The sequence below is a fragment of the Cyprinodon variegatus genome, unplaced genomic scaffold (genome assembly GCF_000732505.1).
Source record: "Cyprinodon variegatus isolate N-32 unplaced genomic scaffold, C_variegatus-1.0 Scaffold1187, whole genome shotgun sequence".
NCBI lineage: Eukaryota > Metazoa > Chordata > Actinopteri > Cyprinodontiformes > Cyprinodontidae > Cyprinodon > Cyprinodon variegatus.
This window is the reverse complement of record NW_015151640.1, coordinates 117,675-138,976: the sequence shown is the minus strand read 5'-3', so window position 1 is coordinate 138,976 and position 21,302 is coordinate 117,675. Positions and strand designations below refer to the sequence as shown.

Sequence of the window (21,302 nt, the reverse complement as noted above, 5' to 3'; positions counted from 1 at the left end):
AAGGGCCCAGTAATCCCCACATAAAGTGCATTACAGTAATCCAGCCGAGTGGTCACAAAGGCGTGGATTACTGTCTCAAAGTGCTGTCTCTGAAGGACTGGTTTGATCTTTGCCAGCTGCCTTAGCTGGAAAAAGCTAGATTTCACTACAGCTTTTATCTGGCTGTCAAATTTAAGGTCTGAGTCCACTTTTACCCCGAGGTTTCTTACAATTGGTTTACTGTATTGCGCTAGAGAACCAAGATCAACTAGGGGGGGGTCACAGATGTGGCACCAAAGACCATGACTTCTGTCTTTTCTTCATTAAAATTCAGAAAATTTAAAGACATCCAAGCTTTAAGGTCATGTAAACACCTTAAACAGTGGTTCAACAGAGTAGGAATCAGCCTTTTTGAGGGGGACATAAATCTGGCTTTCATCAGCATAACAGTGAAAGGAAATGCCATGTTTCCTGAGAATGGAGCCAAGTGGGAGTAGATAGAGAGAATATTCTGATGTTTGATGATTTGCTGCTTACTTGATTGATGTTTTTAATGATGTTACTGGACATTTGTTCAGATGTTGACGCAAAGCCCTTTGAAATTTATTGCAGCTGAGATATGCTCCAAAGATACATTTTTATGTTATTTTACTCATGGAGGCTTTATATTAAATCAGAATAAGTTTGAGATATTTTGTACTGTAGATATGCACCTAAAGACTTGTAATTGCATCAAAAGGTAGATCTACAAAGTGCTAACTTAGCCAGATTGAACTAATTTCTATACTTTTAACATTTTTATTCGTAAAATAATGTCAATGTGTATTTTTCTATAGATTTCCCAATTATGCACTACTGTGTGTCACAAGGAGGCTGTTAATATGATAATGTGTGAAAAGGATCAACAGGTATGAATAGTTTAGCACAGTATTGTGCAGGAGACATCAACCCCCTCTGAAGGTAGTTGATGAAAAAAAGCGCTGTTCTTGTGTAACAGGTCAGAGTAATGTTTGCTTTCACACAATGCCCAAGGACATGTTGCAGAAGCTGATGTTGAGAGAGAAGCAAAATGATTTCTCCAGAATTAAAACATCAACTTGAAGCAATAAAAGCTCAATTTTCAATTTAAATTGTTCATTTATTTGACTTTCATTTAGGCAGATAAGATGCTTTGTTGGTTTTCTGTCTTTAGGATTTGTGTGCATCAGCTACAAAAATGGGGAAAAAAAGGGTTTTATGTTTACAAAATCGATTTTCATACATATACGGAGAGTTACTGAGAGTATCAAAGCACACACGAGGCAAATGTTTCCAAACATGATTACATATATTATGATTATTAGAGCTGGAACAATTTATCGGATTAGTCATGATCAATCGATTATTGAAATAATCGTCCACCAATTTAGTAATAGATTAATTGTTAACTGAAGTACAGAGACTCGAAAACATGGCTTTAGCTAACAGAGCGACCTACTCAGAGCAGTGATTATACCAATTGCAAAAAAAATATATAAACATTTTGCATTTAAGATTAAAAAAAAATCTCTTGGTCCGTGAATATGATCTCTTAGTATCCTCAAGTAGGAAAGCTTTAGTTAAGGTAATATTGCTACATGATAATTAACGATTTTGTCGAAAAACATAATTAACAGATTAATTGATAAGAAAAATGATCGTTATTTGCAGTCCTAATGATTATGATTCATTATTTTAAGTTCCTATGAGGTGAAATAAATATAATCAATTAATAGAAACTTGTTTACTGAATATGGGATCTATAGAGTACTGTTTTGCACATATCTTTGAAAATAACATCTTTTACTTGAACTTGGTACTTCCAGCTCACCTTCCTGGCCATGATCAGACCAGAGGGTCTATGTGAGACTTTAAAAACAACTCCTCCATTGCCTGCACCTAGCTCACATATCTTCTCAAAGTCGTCATCCTTCAGCTCCCCCACTTTCTGCTTCTGTGTCAGGAAGGCCTCAAGGCGTTTTCGCTGTTGCTCGTCCAACTCAAGCTCCTCCAGCTTTTTCTGCAAAGCTTCCAAGTTTGTTCTAAAAAAAAACAACCATAAAAATAACAGACAAATCAGCTCTTTGCATACTTTGGTTATTCTTCCTTAAAAAGAAAAGAGTTTAAGACCCAGAAAAACAGCCTATCTTAAGTCAGAACCACACACTTGATTTGTTTTAATGGGATTTGTATGATGCTATAGTAAGGAAATCTTTATTCTTATTTTATTCAATTATATAAAATCCATACAACATACAGAAAGCTTTGGGATGTAATACTCAATGATATCTTTAATTGTCAATGATATTTCCTGACCTGCTGAGCTTGGAGCCTCTGATATATCACCTGCAAACACCAACCCAAACATTTACTTTTACAAATAACAGTAAAATAAAAAGAGAATGATGAATGGTCATCTCTGACATCCTCCGTTTTTACCTTCTAACAATTACTTTCACGAAGAAAGCTTTTTGTCAGGATGACGCATAGAGGTAGAGATGTGACTCTTTTCATGAAGCTCTTTTCTTTGCACGTAAATTACAAGTTGCTTTGGAAAGCAGCTGGAGGAGGGAAGTGCATGCTCCTCCCTGCACACCCTTATGCAGCACAGAGCGTATGCAGCACAGAGATAGGGTTAAGTGCTTGTATTTTTTGATGGTGTGTGAATCTATATCCATGGAGACGAGGTGCTGAGTTTCAGCTGGACGTGGGCGGTGTGGGTGTTTGTTCGTTTGACAAGGAGGAGGAGGCAAAGAACATTAGCAGCCAGAAACACACCTCCATACAAGATGTGAAGTATCCCCCCCCTCAACCTGGCAAATACTGGCTTTTCTATGCCAGCCACACAACATTCAAGGACATCCAGTAGAACATGAAACTAAAGGAGAAAAAGCTTTCTGCACGCTTTACAAATAAGATGACATGCCTTTTTGTTCTTAAAATAAACAGCATACAACTATTAGACACCATTACACACATACTGGAATGTAGGTCTATTCAGATGTTTACACATCATTGCCAGGAATTCCCTGTTATTTCTGAGTTTTTACTGATCTCTTTATAACCTCTTTTTTGTTTAGCAGCACTATGATAAAACATACAAGACTTTGGGGCTCAAGTTAGAATTTGGGGATTTTCTCTGATCTCCAGAGGGCCAAAATTATTCACACGGTGATAAAAATTCTTTTTGGAAACAGCACCAAGCTTCTTCACATTTCCGGCTGAATATATGATCACACTTCCAAATAAGAATAGCAGATAAGCTTTGATAGTGTTGTTTTCCAGGCACAGATCAGGCTTGTAACTATTGTCCACAAATCTTCAATGGCTTTTCTCATTTTAGTTTTTTCCCAAAACCATTTTTAAGTGTGCTTGGCATTGCTATGTTGTTTAAAAAACAGATTGTTTCAACATTAGAAGGTAATGCAATAAAATATCACCATCATGCTTGACAGTTTGTACAATGTTTTTAGTCTTAAAAACTGGACTTCACAAAAGGTACAGTGGGGGATTTCGCGAATTTTTTAAAAGACCCGCCCTCTCCACTTTTCAAAAACAATGCACATGCACAACCCTGTACCTGCTCCTGAGAGGGAACGCCTATTAAACGAGTGTGAGACCATGCACAAATCTATTTCTCCATACTCATACAAGCTTACTTTCCAAAAGAAGAATTTGTAATATTTCCGTTTAAGTCAGACTCACTTATGTAAGTGAAAATGGGGACGAGCACGTAGGAAGACCTTACGTAAACATATCACCAAATGATTGACAACTAGGAGGACCAGTTATTGTGATGATCCACCCGGAAAAAGAACATCCTTCATTATACCTTTATTTATGACTAAACACCAGGCATGAGGACAGATGCTGATCTCAGCCAAGTTTGTAGATGTTTATTTAGAAGCACACTCTCAGTCTTTGATGATTATTTAATAATATAAGGGAAACATCACCCTAGTAGCACACTCTAGTTTTCAATCTGCTTGGTAGCTCCTGAATTATTCCTGATAATCATATCCAATTTTCTTTTTTAAGTCACTCTTTAATTATATTTTAATTATATTGCTAAAAAATCAGTCAAACGTTTAAGCAGTTTCACTCATTTTGACAGGAAAGTATCCCAAAACATACCAGACTGGTTTAGAATAGATAAAGAAGGTTAACATTAGGAATCTGGAATTGTTCTGTCCCTCCTATTAGAGACTATGGGTGAAAAAAAAATCTCAGACTCAGCCAGGAAACCACTACAGTTACTCACAGGCTCATTTCTGATAAGAGGAGTACTAAAAATATCCAGCCAGAACGATGCCAGAGATGCACCGATGGCTCCTAAAAACTGTGATTTCTCTGAAACTTGTGACTGGTTACGTAAAGTATTTTTGAAAATTAGTTGGATTTTTTTTTTTACCTCTTTATACTGTATTTAATAAAAAAATATTATGCATTAGAGAACACTCACAGTAGTGCAAAAAAAAATTATTCTGGTTTTTAAAACTGAATCAAGTTGTATATTGTATCATTACTACACCCTGCAAAAAGTTTGATATGGTATTAATACTGACAACTGAGCGTATGCTTCTTAATGTGGTGCTTTACATTTTTTTATTTTGAACAATGTTAAACTTAATAACAGCGGTATGTCACAAAGGGGAGTTCTGAGAAATGTGACTAAATGTTGTCATGAGATCTCCAATATTTGGTTGGATAACAACAACCCAAACATATTGATTTGCTATCATCTCTCCGGTTTAACAATGGGTCTGAGTGTTCTGCAGCAACAACAGGGAACCATTTCACACTTTAAAAGCTTCTGGCCGACTAGAATTTCTTTTCTTTTTTTTTTCCACCAATGGTCTGATTTCAGAGAAGCTGTATTATTGAATTAAGCTCATTCACCATCATTATGCAATACATTTGCTAACTGACTGGTGTCATCAACCAGTTGTCTGCTGTGGTCCAAATGATTCACAATGATGTTTTTATTCAATGCATGTTTTGTATTATTAACCACATTCACATTCCAAAAACTTTTTCTACACAATATGATTTAAAGGCTAAAATTAAATACTGCATAAAGCATTTACAGAAAAACTTTTAGACATACATATAGTATTTTTGTTCAATCTGCAGAGTACATATGCAAATTTTAACTATCATATTTTAGTATTTTATTAAAGTGACTGATCGCTTTTCTTTTTGTAGTCTTTTAAGACACCACACCAAGCCAAACAAACTCACATTTCATGAAATTATTGTAAACTATGTTTCCCCACAATGTGTATAGTTTATGTGCATACAGTTTCTGTTTAGAGTGAATTTTAAAAGATACTCTGCAGTGGTTTATTTCTTTTCCCGAACATGTTCACTGCTAACAAAAACTAACCGGATTGAAGAAAATATTATTTTTCTCTTAAACTGCAAAAATACTGATAACTGTGCTTTATATGTATTTAGGATTAGATTTTAACAGGTGTGAGAGGGGGTCTTATACTGTGGTCCTCAGGACCCTAACCCTAACCCTGCAGGTTTTGGGTGATTAACTCTTGGTGGCTGCTGAGGAGGGAGAGCAGTCATTTGATTGAGGTGTGCATCTCACACCATTTGTACGCTATGCTGTAGTGCTACTACACTGAAGTATCAAATTAAGTCCATAGTTTTTGTTTAAATCACATGTAGCCTTCAAATGTTTGATTTTGTGATGAAAGAATTAAATATTTCGCTCTGGACAATTTAAGCAGAGAGAAGCCGCCCTCACAATAGTCAACATGTTATATAATTCTCATCTCATTGAGTCCAGTTTGTAGCAACACTGACGTAAGGTTTTTCTAATGTGAGACAAAAGATTATAGGCAAAGTACAGGTGTCCAGGCTGAACCTGAGACGTAAATATTAAGGCCTGTTTGCATAAAGCTGCAAAGCTTGTCAAATTAGCTCCAGAGAACCACGGTGGTGTTTGGATCAAACCTGTTTGGAAGATATGTTAAACAAATATATAAATATATTTTTCATCTACAGGTAATATGAACATTTCACCATAATCAAAAAAAATCAATCAGAGAGTTGTTAACCAAAATCAAGAGAGGGAATTAAGCAAATATTCCGGCTTAATTAAACCTTGACTCAGCTTCACAGAAGCAGTAGCAGATGCAGTTGTGCTTGAAAGTTTACACACTCTTCGATTAAACAAAATGATAATTTCACATTATTAATTCCAATAAAAAGAACTTGAAAAAGTTATTATTATTAAAAAAAACTAAATAATAATTTAGTAAAAAAAAAATTGTCCTAGACAATTTTGTCCTAGACAAATTAAAGTAACTTGCTCATGAAGAGTGAATTCAGTGACTGTCTCAAAGTGTTACCCAACATAATTCTAGTTCAGAAGCTCCATCAGGCTTGTTTACTTGTTTTGTTTAATTAACATATGTATGTACTGGTATTATATTCAAAATCAATTTTTATCTTTTTAATTTATTATTCCTTTGGCCAATTTAAATGTATTTTACTGGCAGCTATTTTTCTTCCATCTTCATTTGAAAGGTATATAAACTTTCAAGCATAAAAGTAAATTTATTCTATTTATTTACCCTGCTCCAGACAGCTTTTGAGTTATGCTTTTGTTTGCTGTCAACAACATGCATTTATTATGTGCATTAAATTACTTAAAACACAGGCATGGAATTATGTATTGAGGTGATGAAGATTCTCAGTAATCCAGGTCATAGTCATTCCGTAAAAGTTCAACAAAAAAAAATCCACTGGACTTGGTTTTCAAGATTTGAAGACATTTCGCCACCTCTCCAGGAAGCTTTCTCAATTCAAATTAATTGAGAAAGCTTCCTGGAGAGGTGGCGAAACGTCTTCAAATCTTGAAAACCAAGTCCAGTGGATTTTTTTGTTGTTGTTGTTGTTGAACTTTTACAGAATATGTATTGAGGTGTATTTGTTAGCAATAAGCTTCTTTTTCTTAGCAGTTTATGAGCATCAGGTAAAATAAGCTGGATTGTGATGATCTGATCCAGCCATCCGGTCTGAAATCACAATCCTTTTCAAAACCACAGTCTTTGACAAAGGTTAATAGTCTGCCAAAAAACATCCAGCATCTATGTCAGAGGGCAACGCACAAGTGACAATAGTACTATATCTTATTCATTCAAATTCATTCATTCATTCATTCAAATTTAAAAAAAACATGCTTTCAGTTCTTTGAGAGAGTAATTTAAACTTTTCATGCGCTAATCATCCTCCTGTTTTAGGGGCCCCTGCAACTCAGTGTCATCTGAATAACAATGAAATACAATCTTTACAATGAAAAATTAGCCAAGGGCAAGAGATACTGGGAAAATAACTTTTAAGCAAAATGAATTTTTGTGAGATTTGTGAAAACACAAACTCCTGAAAATACATGTTGTTCAACTTGAATTCAAAACGGTATCAATCTGGCTTTTGCCAGGTTAAGGGAAAATAGCAAAGGTCTGAGAATTGAGCCCTGAGGGAAACCACACAACAACTCCATACCCACAGATACTTACACAAGGCTCTAAGCAGGGAATACCCACATCTAAATATTGACAAAATTATCAAATGGTTTCTTAAATCTGTTCCTGGGAGGACACAATTAGAGGAAAAAAAAAAAACATTGACAATGCAGATTCTGTTATGAAAACATTCAAATATGGACTGAAATATTTCAAAAATCTCTTTTTACTCAAGAAATTCTTCCAATTAGAAGTAAACACTCTTCTCCATAACCTTAGAAAAAGGGGTAGCTTAGAACTATCCTTAGCTATCTCTATAGTTATGGTGCTATAGGCTTAGAATTCTGGAGGACATAGGGACCCCATTTCATCATTCTGCTTCATTCTATCTCTATTCTCCCACTCTGCAGAATCTGTCAGTTCAATCTCTAACATTATGCTCTCTGCTTCTTCTCATAGTAGCTTTGCCTCGTCTGTTCTTGCTTGGCTGTGACACCATCCTGGAGAGAAATATCAGCTGTGCTGCTGCCATCAACACCTCTGTTTATAGATGTTGGAGATCGGCCTGTTTTCCAGTGTAGTCCTGTTTCTCTGACTGTGACTGGATGGCTGTGCTGTCTTCATCCTCTGACATGGAGGCTGGCTCGGGGCTCGTCTGCCTGGCTGTGTGTTTCCTGGACGGGGCCGCCTTTTATAGCTTCTTTTTGTATCTCTGCTTCTGTCTCCTTAATCCCCAGTCAGCCTCAGCAGATGGCCGCTCACACTGAGCCTGGTTCTGCTGGAGGTTTCTTCCTGTTGAAAGGGAGTTTTTCCTCTCCCCTGTCACTACAAGCATGCTTAGTGGGAGGGATTGCATTAGAGTCAATGAGTCGATGCAATCAACTGGTTTTCCTTAGAAAACTTTGAATCAATTTGACAGTATGATCTGGTTGAACTGTAAAGTGCCTTGAGATGACATGTGTTGTTGTACAATAGTTTTTGCACTATTGTAATTTAATCCTTAGGAACTACTCAAAGGGCAGGCTGCTGTTAATGACCACCAAAGCAGATGGACCAAGGACAATAATAAGAAATAATAATAACATTGCACTTTTCTTTAACAAAAAGCAATACAAATCTAAATACATGCACCAGACCCGAAAATAATTCAGTTTCAACAAAGCTAGTCAATTGTATTTGTTACATTTATTAGACATTCCACAAACAAAATATGTTTTAAAAAGTTGGATAGCTGTTAAAATGAAGAAATATTGTGGTTTCCTTGAGAAATGTTGGTTTTACAAGTAAACCATTCAGAGTAAAACTAATCAATGGCTCTACCTATAAAATCAGATTTGTCAGTAGGGCTGAATCTAATTTGAGAGCAATTAGAAATACCAAAGCAACATATTAATTCAAGAGAATATTGGTCATAGCTGAAGGTGAAGGATAAATCTATCAAATCAAATTTAGAAACACAAACACCAGATGCTGAGTCTCAGCTTAGAGTTTATACAATCACAGATGCAAACACACACCCAGACACTGAACTGACTGCTGTCGTACCATCGTTAGATCATAGCTGCAAATCCTAATATGTAGATGAATGATTGACACTCACTCTGAGGCGCCTGTTCCGTTGATTGTGTTTCCATCAGGAATTGGGTTAAGCTGGATCGGTTCTGGCTTCTTTCTTTTCTGCATGTTAGAAGGAGGTGATGCAGGGAAGCAGAAATGGGAGAAAAAAGAAGAAGAGATGTGGAATTAAACTGGATCTCTCGGGTGGAAAAAGCTCTGCTATCATAAACTGCAGAGGCAGAGCAGCTGATGGGTGGTGGATTAACGTCACAATATTTACACTGGTCTTCCGGACAGCATGGCAAAGATGGGTGCAGAGCTCCCTCTGCTGGTAATGTTTGAAACCAAATTTAAGAGATTTTATCATACAAACGACAGACTTACCAATAGCTTGCTTTCCCCCATTTATTTAATTTAATCTGTTGTATCATTATTTAGATAAAATACATTTCATTTGTATTCTAATTGCAAAATTTAGATTTTTATCTTGTGATCACAAAATAATAATCTACCTATAGAAGTTAAAATATTTCCTCTGCGTCTGTTTAAAAGATCTGAAATTGCGAATAAAAAAATAGATATTTCCCATGGCCATTAACAAGTTAATCAGGCTGGATGTCAATGTGGAGAAAACTGATCCACATTTAGCCTCCATTTAAATAGGAAATGAGAGTTTAGCTTGTTTTAATTGCATCACTTTGCTACATCATAACTTGTTGCTTTTTTCGTTACTATTATTTTAAACCGAAGAACAAAAAAGTGCAACTTTAGATAAAGTGATGAAGTGTATTACTCTGCAAAAGTGGAAACGGAGCCTTGCGCTTAAAAAAAAAAAAAAAAGAAATCTGATTGTTTTGACCAGTGGTGGCGCTAGGAGAACGCTAGGGGGTGCTATAGCTAACCATGGAAATATCAGAGCTCTCCCAAACATCAAAGTTAGTATTTTTGAAAGTGGTTATTTTGATATTGTCCCAACAAAACACAACCAGTTAAAAAAAAGATTTATTTTTAATTGATTATTATTATCAATTAAATTAAATTATTAAATTAGCCCTATTTTGATATTATTTATTTTCCCCCATATTATTTCATATACAACATTTTCTACTCATTACAAGAAAAGAAGTAAAAATAATTTTGGGCATGTTATCTCATTTATCTAATTTATTATATAGGTACATTTAATTTATCTATCTTACCTTATATTTGCTTCACTAGATTTCAAACTGGAAAGACTCACACAGAGAAAAGCAGCAATTAGAAAATATTCAATTTATTTATATAGGTAACACAATAATTTTCTTGAAAAATATTTCTATCTAAGGAAAACCAGCTGATTGCGAAGACTCATTGACTCTCTGCAATCCTTTCCACTTAGCATGCATGTAGCGACAGTAGAGATGAAAACTATCTTTTAACAGGAAGAAACCTCCAGCGGAACCAGGCTTAGTGTGAACGGCCATCTGCCGAGGCCGACTAGGGTTCAAGGAAACAGAAGCAGATAGAAAACTATTAGAGTAGTCTTCCCCCAGGGCCCAGACACTGGTGGCGGAATAAGCCAGAGGATGAGTGGGACTGAGAATAGCCTCAGAATGAGGGAGGAGATGGGGTCGAGGCGGGTGAAAGTTCACTTGCGTGTGGGAGAGAGAAGCTAGGCAAGGAGCTTAATGAAGGGGATCTTGCAAGATCATTGTCTTCGGAGAAGTTGCGGCCCCTGAGTCAATTGGCTGGAGCAGAACGAGGGACATCGGAGGTGGTTCAGGTGTAGCAGTCTTACAGATTGAATTTACACTTAAGCTTCATTTCACTGGTAAACAAATTAACTTAGATGAAATCACTACAGTGATTTAATTCTAACAGTATATACTACATTACTCTATAGAAAGGTTTTTAGATGTTTTAACTGAATAGCATAACACCACATATTTATTGTTCATTATTGTTGACTTTTGTAGATTTAAAGCCACTTTCACACTGAAAGCCTGGGTTTTTCAAATCCGGGTTGACCCGCTAACAATCGGCTTGTGGCTGTTTTCCTATTTGACCAAAAAGTCAAGTCTAACCCCCTACTGGCAAGCTGCATGATCACTGTCACCAACCACTACATGTGTGATGATGGAATCACGCTGGTGGAGCTTTGCTGATGTTGACAGTGCAACATAAGCAATGCACACATTCAGCGACAAACAGGAACTCTTTCAAGCTGGGCACCGTTTCATTCACAACACCTGTCCCATCAACCAGGAGTCAGAATCAGAAATAACTTTAATAATCCCAGGGAGAAATTACTTTCGTTACATTACTCCATCTGTAATAGAGTGATTATAGGACCAGTTTGATATAACACAATTTTAAACGATATTTATAATTAGGGGTTTGTTGAAGACCCCTGTTTTACATCATTTATATACCTCTTGGACATAGAGAAGCCCCGGCATATACTAGCCTACCTTTAAAGCTAAAATTTAAATACAATATGGCTTCAGATTCTTCATTTTACTGTATTGAGAGAACATAAGTGTGGCACGAGTGATTTAGTTTTAAAGAATACATTATATTTTTGTCTCTAATCAACAGGGACCAACTAAATAGATTTACTGAAATATCAGAAATTAGTCTAATTATCGGATTATGTTACTCCAATTAAAGAACATCCAACTATTGAATGAGTCATTATTTCTAGGTATTTACACTGAACAAAAATATAAACACATCCCATTTGGTGTTCCTCCAATTTTTCATTTGCTGAATGGAAATATCGTAGCTTTTTCTAACTATTGTTCACAAATCTGCTCATTTTGTGTCAGAGAGCACCTCACCATTCCATCCACCTAACAATGCTAACACTATAAGTAGCTATAACATAGCTTGTCTTTATGAAGAACCCAAGATGTTTATGTTTGTCTCCTTGTTTAAGTAAAGGCAATGCTAATATTCAATTAGTGAAAGCTGAAGCAAAATAGAAAATCAAATTGGCAGATATTTTCAATTCGGGGCCTTTGATCCTCATAATAATTTTAATTATCCTTAGTTATGAATACTAATTTGGCACCTGGCCTCTTCAGCCCTCTTCATGCTGACGTGTAGCTCATTACTGTAATAATTATGCCTCAGGTAGTTATCCTTTTTACTGTCTGCTAGAACAAAATGAATCTAAAATCCAAAAGGAAGCAAACCCTGCCCCAAAAAATAAGTAACCCCCCCCCCCATTCAGGTATATGAAGGTTTCTGTCACTTGTTATGTTGCATATTATAGATTAAGATGCAGTAGGTTATGGATACAGAAAAAAAGGTCAGCAAATATTGAGAGAAAATATTTCATCCGACACCTATAAAAAAATCTTTCTAGTTTTTATTGCTACCGTGTTCTGTGAAAAAGTTTCAGTTTCTGGCACGCAACTGACTGAACTCTAGTTTCCCCTAATAACATTTCAAAGTAATTTTAGTATGTTATGTCATCATCATTCTCTCAGTCTGCTCGTGAAAGTTCTGGACATCTTCAGCTTTTGTTTTATTTATTGCAGTTCAAAATCATTATGCATTCAAAATGTGATTTCATCCACTGCAATATCCTTTCCTCTTTAATATGTCCCTTCATCCACATTTTTGATCTTTCTGTTTGCTCTCATGGCAGTTTAAGATCCGTTGAGCATTTCTTTTTCCACGAGGTTATTGTTATTTTTATAAGTACGGAAATAGACAGACCTCCTGTTAATATTGCCTTAGCAAAGGCTGAAGCAACATTATTTTAATTATGAATTAAATCCTTAAATCTGACTATTTTAAGTCAAATATTTGCATAAAGACCTCCGACAGTCAAATCTATTTATAATATCACAAACCTTTCCATTTGGACTTTGTAGGGCAGCATTAAAGACACGACTCAAGGAGGTGGAAGAAATTTTTCCCTCTGATCAGAAAAATTAGTTAAATATTTTGACAACATAAATGACACGACAAAAATATTCAGCTGATGATGTATTTAATGTGGCACAGTCAAAGAAGTACCAACATTATTAAAGGTATTTTTCCTTTGAAAGATCAATAAAGCTTGAAGTTGTGACTGGTTATATTGAGATGTTTCAGCAGTCATCCCTCTTGCATTAGGATCCTACTCTGTGTATTCTGGGTCGTTTTGAAACCAATACTACAATTCACAATAGCTGTCTGAACAACGGTCTTCTTAGAGCGTTATGTTAGACTTATGTAAATTTATTACATATTAAATTCCCCTTTCCTTTTTTAAAGATAATTTGAACACAAGCCTATTAAATGAACATATTAATTTGTAAAATAAAGCTTATTTATTTGTAATACACAATCAGATTTATGTATTTACTACTAATAAAGAAATTTACTCAAAATTAATACTACTAAATGTATTTATTTCAAATGCATAAAGTGTTACAATTTTCTTAAAAAAAAAAAAAAGTACATTGGAATATGTTATGTAATAAAATAAAATAAGTCTTAAGATTTTCAGGAAATATTTTTGTGAGGGAATAATGTTTCCCTTTTTAGACTTTTCCTTTATGTTCCCCTAATTTTGATCAAACTTAAGATTAACGAACTTTGCCCATTTGTCTGTCTTCTATACCAGCTTTTCCTTTAAGGTCACAGGAGGAGCTGTGTTCTATCTCCAGGAGTCTTGAGGAAGGGTGAAGTAAACTCTGCACATACCACTAGCACTGCACAGGGAGAGACATGCAGCCATACACACCCTAAGGGTAATTTTGAGACAGCACTCAACCTGATAACATGTGTTTGGACTGTGGGAGGAGGCCAGAAAACCCAGAGAGAACCCATACATGCATACTTTATCCAAAAACACACTGAGGCTGAAATTTAAAGCTAGAATCCTCCTACTGCAGTGTAATAGTGTCACCAGCTGTTGCACTAAAAGAACATGGAAGGGTAGACACTACAGAGGACCAAGCTTGGGATGTGCATGAAAATTAGTAAAATGATCTCTTTAAACAGCAACTATAAGAAATCAAGTGAAGTGCAAAATAAACCCAAAAGTAAGAAACTTTAAAACCAAGTAGATAAAACACAATCAAAGCCCTTTAGATCATGAGAGTGGATGAGACTTAGATGTGATCTAAGGTGCTAAAACGGTTCAAGTTGTTAAATGGAGCTTCAGTTTCCAGATAGTTTTCCCCATTGTTGGATTTTGATCTCTCAGATTTTGATCTCTCAGCAAAGGTATTTTGTGTTCGGCAGATCAAATACAACTTCATATATCTCAGGCTGCAGTGTACAGCATAGACATCTGACAAAACTGTGAAAGAGGGGCTGAGGGAGACAGATACAGTGCTGCAGATAATTGATTACAGGTGAATGTAAGGAGCAATCGGAATCACCGAACCAGACACACAGAGGAAGAACAGCAGACAGGCAAGAAAAGCACAGAATAAAGGGAAAACAAGGAAAATATTAAACCATTTTTAGGAATAATTTTCATTCCAATCGAATTGTCCATGCGAAAATGTGATTTTCAATTTTTTTAAGTAAGTATACATTAAAAGATTATGTGAACACTTACTAAGCGCAAACAGAAAGGAAAAACCTTCATACATTGCATTTAAGATAGGACAGCATTATTTCAGATGTTAAACAAGAAGAATGTCTGCTTTTAACGATCTAACCTTTTAGGCTACAGCTGCATTGTCCGTGCATTAGTAAGTGTTAATAAAACTAAGTTCAGACCCAGATTCAATGTAACACATTTGTTATTTAACATAAAAATTGTTCATAAATCACCTTGCATAGCCTCTCATCAAAAGAAAGACTATATAATCATAAAAAAAAAAAAAAAAGATCTTAAGCTGCTGATAGGCACTTATTTATAACGCCATGAAAAAGAAATAGTTCTTTAAGAAGAATCAGACTTGATTGCTTTCACCGTTTGCCAGCAGTGGAAAAATTAAACACTTCTTCCTCTGAAAAGTGTCATTCTACAGCAGTGATGTGCTAGCTGTCAGTCTCACTCCACCATGCAGATTAGATATCTGGCTGAAATTAAGAACAGCTGTCATTTTTACAATCTGCTCTACAGTCTCTACAGATTCCTCCTGACAGACCCAAGGCCAGAGAACCGTGCCTGGTTTACTAAAAGCATCTTGCTGCCAAAATCATCTTTTTCTTCATGAACTAGGACTGACAGAAGGGAAGATTGGTTGTTTCCTATCATCAGCACGTGGACAGGGACCTTGTGAGTCCCTAGACCCGACTTTGTTGGCCTTCCATTATGAAACATCCGTAACCGTGGCTAACCTATCTAAGAGAGGACTGAGTATTAGAGCAGCAAATAGAAATGTGAGAAATAAATTCAGAGTTTTTGTAAACAACAACGTGTTTTTGCAATCTATATTTCTTGAAATACTTTAAATACTTGCTGAGAGCTACAGAGATTCCTACTGTGATTAGGAAACTATTTGAGCTTTAAAGCAGATGAAGTCAGGGACTAGTGCTTGTTCAAAACTATTAGTTTAGGAAGCATAGTATGAATGCCATGGATTTTAGGATTTAATAGATGATTCCTAAGCCATTATGTTTTTAATTGTAGAATGATGACACAACAAACAGCTTAGATAATAATAATAAAAGAGAATAAGTGCATAAGTTGTTTTAAATGCTGTCTTTCTCTAGACCGTGTAGAATTAAACATCATGCAAAAACATTTAGATACATTAGGTTAATTTTCTTTTAGTACATTTTAGAGAAATAACACACTTCTTATATTCATTAACATTGTCCGGTTAATGGCTAGACATTTGAGCACCATTCGTATTAGAGCTGACAGACTGAATTTAAACTGGTTGATTATCTGGTGTAGACCTGGTTTATAGCTTTTACACAGGATTAAGGTAAAAGCTTTGAGGACCATATTCAAGGCACCCAATGTCAGCCTTCCAAAACTATAAACTTTCAATCCAGCTGAAGTCCTAGTAGCTTTAGAGGGCTTGTTCATCTTTAATCATGCCAAAACCTTTTATGATGTGTGTGTGGAACAGACATTCTTTTGCAAGAGTCAGCAGTGTCCAAGTTTCAAACATTCTACCTAAAATGTCCCTTTGAGATAAAAAAATAAAAAATCTGAATGCTTATTGTTCAGCAACAGAAATGGCACAACCAAGGCTTAAGCCTCTGATAAACTGGAAGGCGATGGACGAACTACCTGACAGTTATTAGACTATCAGTTAAATATAACAATAAACCTAAAGAGCGCTGAGCTAGAAGGAATCTCCTGCTCCAAAACTGGCGTTGTTAAGCACTGCTGGAAATAGCAGCCAAACAACAATGTGAGTAATACTGGTTGGAAGATTGCAGAAAGGACATTAAATCTTAAAAATACAAAACCACCTTGAAGCACGGTGGTGACAGCATAATACTGAGATTGGAGACATACTTAGTGAGTTTATTGCAAAAAGTAGGTGGAATAATGAAGATAGAGAAAACCTCTACTCTTTATCCAGTAATACACATAAACAAAAAAACAGTCAAGATAAATAATTTGTTTAAAAACAAATGCCAGTTGTATGTATAGGAATGAGAATAGAAAAACAAAATAGTGCTTATTGCAAACAGCCCCTTGTTTAAGTTTAAAACACACCTTGTGGCGGGCGATACTCTACAATTCTCTAACATTCAGCAGTAGTAGAAAATAAGATAAATATTTCTTACTTTAATGATTTAACTTTTATATACCGTATGTTTTTATCCTATTTCCCTGTTTTTGTGTGCTCACTTCCCTGTGGGTTAAATAAAGTTATCTTGATCTTGAAAGGTTAGCACACAAATTGATTGCTTTGGACGATTATTGATCCTCTTTTAATTAGGTTTTAAACAAATAGAAGAAGATAAATCTATGAATAGACCAATGTGTTTCACTGTGATGAATAATGTATTTGATCAGACATAACCTTATTTCCAATTCAATCCAATTTTTCAAGTTTTCTTTGTGTGATAAATCAGATTACCACAGTTTAGACTGAGCAAATGCTATGGTTACATTTATGTACTGACTGATAAGGTCTCAACAGCTCTAACAGTAAGAGTCTATTAAATCTTTTCTTCAGCAGCCTTCATTCCATGAGGATCCCAGCGACAAGACATTAAAGGCTAATGCGCATTGGTGAAGGCAGTCGTGCTAGAGAGCCAGAATGCAATACCTCTTGTCTGATGTGCTGGATTTGTTGCCTCATCCGCCACAACTTTGTTTTGGGAGCTTGGGATATGTGGTCGGGGATTACAGCAGGCCACAAAGGCTGCTTCTGAAGTAGCAGATAACAGCAGACAGCTGCTCTGACAGAAAAGAAGAAAAGTGAGGAGTTGGAGACGCAAACATCTAAATTTGTCAGAGACAGAAATCCAACCATGAAATGGGACTCCCATGAAGAATTCTACTTATTCACTGTTATATACAGTAGCATAATGATTTATATTTTGTAGTTTAATGCAGTTTTAAAGGGCTACTCCATACTTAAGCTGGTTTGGATTTAATGTTTTAGTAGCTGATGCTGTTTTTCTTCTCATAAATAATACACCTTTTGATACATCAGTAGATTTCATGGAATAAGCTTATTTTAAAATCTGCTTTATTAATTAAAAATACAAAACCATATTTTAAAATCGGTCTCTGTTAATAGGAACTAAGATAAACAATTTTATAGAACATATTTTCTCCCCATAATGTTATAGAATCATATTATGCCAGCAGGCAGTTGTGGAAGGTGGAGCGGTGCCCTTCTGTTTCTGTGAGATAACTCAACAAGTAAATACAGAAATAAGGACAAGTTCTGGGCAATATAGTTCATCTGGAAAGGGGCCAACAGCTGTGCACTATGGGATGCATGCTCTGAATGTGGCTGAAAGCACATTCTGATAACATGTGAAGAACAAAACCTGAGCAGTCTTATCTGGTCAGAATATAGCACCATGTAAATACCAGACATCATGTTTTATTTTTGCAGGTAGAGACAGTTTGCCTCACATCTTGAGGACAACAGCAATAAATTGCAGTTCTAAACACAAAAAGCTACAAGTGTTAACTGAAACAAAACACTGCTGAAGTTTCTCAGTGTTCCAAGACAAGGCAGAACAAAAAAGGTTTACAAAATAAGACTGGATTTTTTGGATTAACTGATAAAATGTTACTAACAGCAGAGGCCCATATTTCAGGATACACTTTAATGGGATGCTTTTTTATTTTACTTTTATTCTTACTTAAGTTTACATGCTGTACCAGACATACTATAATTCCAACACTGCTCCTGTAACAAAACAACACAAAACAACACAACCTTAAACATTTGATATCTGTTATTCATTCTAATGATGTATGAATGTAAACGCCTTTAAGAAAAACATGTTCTGATTTGACCTTTCAATAGGTTTATCACATTTACAGATAAAAAGCTTCTCAGATAATATTGGAAAAAAGTCTTATTGATAAAATGGTTGGCAGTATGGTGGTTCACAATCTAGCACTATTGTCTTAAAGGAAGAGGGCCCAAGGATCATTTTATGTGAAAGAAGCATGTTCTCCCTGTGCACGTCGGAGATCTTTTGGTGTAATTTGGAAAAATTTAACAGTTCATAAACATATAAATTTTTGCAAATGTGTCTAATAGTGTAAAATGTTTGTGATTAGTATTTATTTCTGTGTTTCCCCTGTGAAGGATTGGAGACCTGTCCAGGATGATGAACCCAATCTTTCGCTTATTGGTCAATGGATGGATGGATGGTGTCAGGAATCCAGTTTGTGTGGCTGTTTTTGTGTTTCCTTTTCTCCACCACCAGGTGGGGCCCTGTCTCGTTGGTCTTCCTGCACACCTGCGGCTCGTTGGTTCATTACTAGAGGAGTTTTTAAGCAGTGGGCTGTCACTACCTCGATGCTAGAGTGTTTGCCAGTTTTGGGTACTCTAGCCAAGCTGAGATTAGCTGAGTCTAACCTGAGCCTTTGTTCCACTGAGTTTAATGTTGATTTTTGTCTTTGCTTTTCTGCAGGAAGCCTTCCTGCAAACTGGATGTTTGGCCTTCTCCACCTGGAAGGATTATTTGCGCTCACACTGAGCAGGGGAAAAACCTCCACATGTCCCGTTCAAGTTCCCACGAAAATCCAAATGGCAGTCCGCTCCATTGCTCCTCAGGGTCCAACCCAAACCAACCTGTCCGCCCTCCAACGAGTTCCCCATTCTTTGGATAAACCCACACCAACTGGATTCAAGGACTAGAAACAAATCTCCTCCTACGCGAGTCCCGCTTTCAGTGTTTTCAAGAACTCAATCAAATTTCCTACGGACCTTGAACTAACCTCTGCGAACTTACCCTCTCACTTCCAGTTCTGGTTCAGCAGCTCTCTGAGTTCCAGAATCCTACTCCTGTAGTTTACCTCAATAAACCTGTTAAACTTTTTCCCTGGTTCTCTGAGTGGTTCTCTGCATTTGGGTCAGATCTTTTAAAAGCATCATGACAGACGGATGGATGGATGGATACATGGATGGATTTTTTTGTAAAAAAGGGCTGTTATGTGTCTTTATGGATTCATTTTTATGGATTAAAGTTATATATGTGGTGGCCAATAATGCAACATTTTTAAAATAATCCAAAAAAGGAGACATTTTTCAGGTAAGTTCTCTGTTGAAATATATATTTATCTTGAATTAGTTCTCTTATCAGACCCTCCTGGCTTTAAATATTAATAAAGAGCATAAATCCTCCTGAGGGTATTCATTCACATGGAAAATCAATATAGGAATTCTGTCAACCCATCCAGATTACAAGGTATGATGTTGCTGTTAGACAGCGTGTATAAAATCATAGTCGGACATCAGATAACTTCGTCTCTACACCTTAACATACCTGTCAAATGTAGAGAGCTGTCAGTACACATGAATGATTTTATATTACTTAGTCTTTCATTCTGGCTTCAGAGAGGTACTAAGGTGTGCATTCTTGTGGAAATACATAGAATTTAATTATAATAATTTAGATGTTCCAGATAATTTCCCTACTTTTACACCATGTAATTTTCAATATTTTAGTCATGTATGAAAAGAACATAAATTATGTCCGCATTAAAAAAGTTTCTTTAAGTCAGAATTTGTTTTTAAACTTATTTTATATTTGTTGAAGTAGATATTTTCTAATACTACAGTAACAATAAAGGGAATGCTTTTGAGTATTAGATATAAAAAATTTAATAGCATTTTTTCTAAAAATCAAACATATTAAGTTATAAATGTACTATCAAAAATATAACCTGAGTAATAGGATAGTGTAAAGTGAAATATGCTACTGCGTTGATCTTCTTTAGCTTGGCGGTCATGAAAGTGGTTGTTAGGATGTTATTGTTCACGCCACTTTGTTGCTGAGGTATAAAATTACTTCAGCAACATTTTACACCACAATCACAATCATTATGTGTGCTTTTAAACACTATAAAATACATTTGGAAATAATTAAATATTATTCATTAAAACTATTAAAATGTTAATTTTGCAAATTATTTTTTGACATTTTATAAAAAAGTAATAATTTATTCTGGTAACAAATTCTACCTTAATGTTTTATCTGGAGTATTTTAAGATGCTGGTTCTCTGTATTGTTATTCTCATTCAGTTTGTGTGATGTTTAGCAGAGAATGGCAGAACTCATTTATTTATATGGGTTGTAGGCTACTATAAATTATCTTTTTAAAAGCTGTCATAAGATGCATTTTCTATATTGGAGTTATGACAAGGTGTTTATCCAGCTGGCTTGAACTAACTTAGAAGCAGCATGATTGATCAAATGAGGTACCAAACTGAGCTTCTGCATGTTTGTGGCTATTAAATCGTACATCTTGTTAGAATTAAATTTAAAACCCTTTATTACTGCCAGTAATAATTCATTCCTCGATCACAAATCAATTCCTATTCCCCCCATCCAGATGAATAAAAATAATCTTCTGGATGGATTATAGCTGTATGGAAAAGGATTAGGGCCACTGAAAAAATTTTAAAAAAGTTAACGGATTTTTGCATTTTATTTCAGTATAATAAGAAAAAAGTCAGAATTCTGACTTTAATCTCAGAATTCTGAGTGAATTCTGACAGCTACTGTAACAAGCATGTTAGCATCAAGCCGTAGCCATGTCTGTTTTAGACACTAAACTAGCTCTCTTGTTTTAATCACCTTCTGCTCTTCCATTAATGAAATAGCTGCACTGGGGACCCCTCAGGCACGCAAAAAGTCGCCTTATTCTGTCATTTACACCAAAGT

The 21,302-nt window shown here is 35.6% G+C and overlaps 1 protein-coding gene across 1 annotated transcript in view; it reads right to left on the bottom strand.

Annotated features, from left to right (window-relative positions):
• map2k1 (mitogen-activated protein kinase kinase 1) overlaps nt 1-9,288 on the bottom strand; it is a 16,744-nt gene extending 7,456 nt beyond the window's left edge. Inside the window, exons 1-2 of the mRNA XM_015401139.1 lie at nt 9,079-9,288; nt 1,829-2,039 (exon numbers count right to left, since the gene is read on the bottom strand). Of these exons, the coding sequence (XP_015256625.1) occupies nt 1,829-2,039; nt 9,079-9,161 (294 nt within the window). The 5' untranslated portion in view covers nt 9,162-9,288. The remainder of the gene's footprint in view (nt 1-1,828; nt 2,040-9,078) is intronic.
• Nucleotides 9,289-21,302: the final 12,014 nt, after the last annotated feature.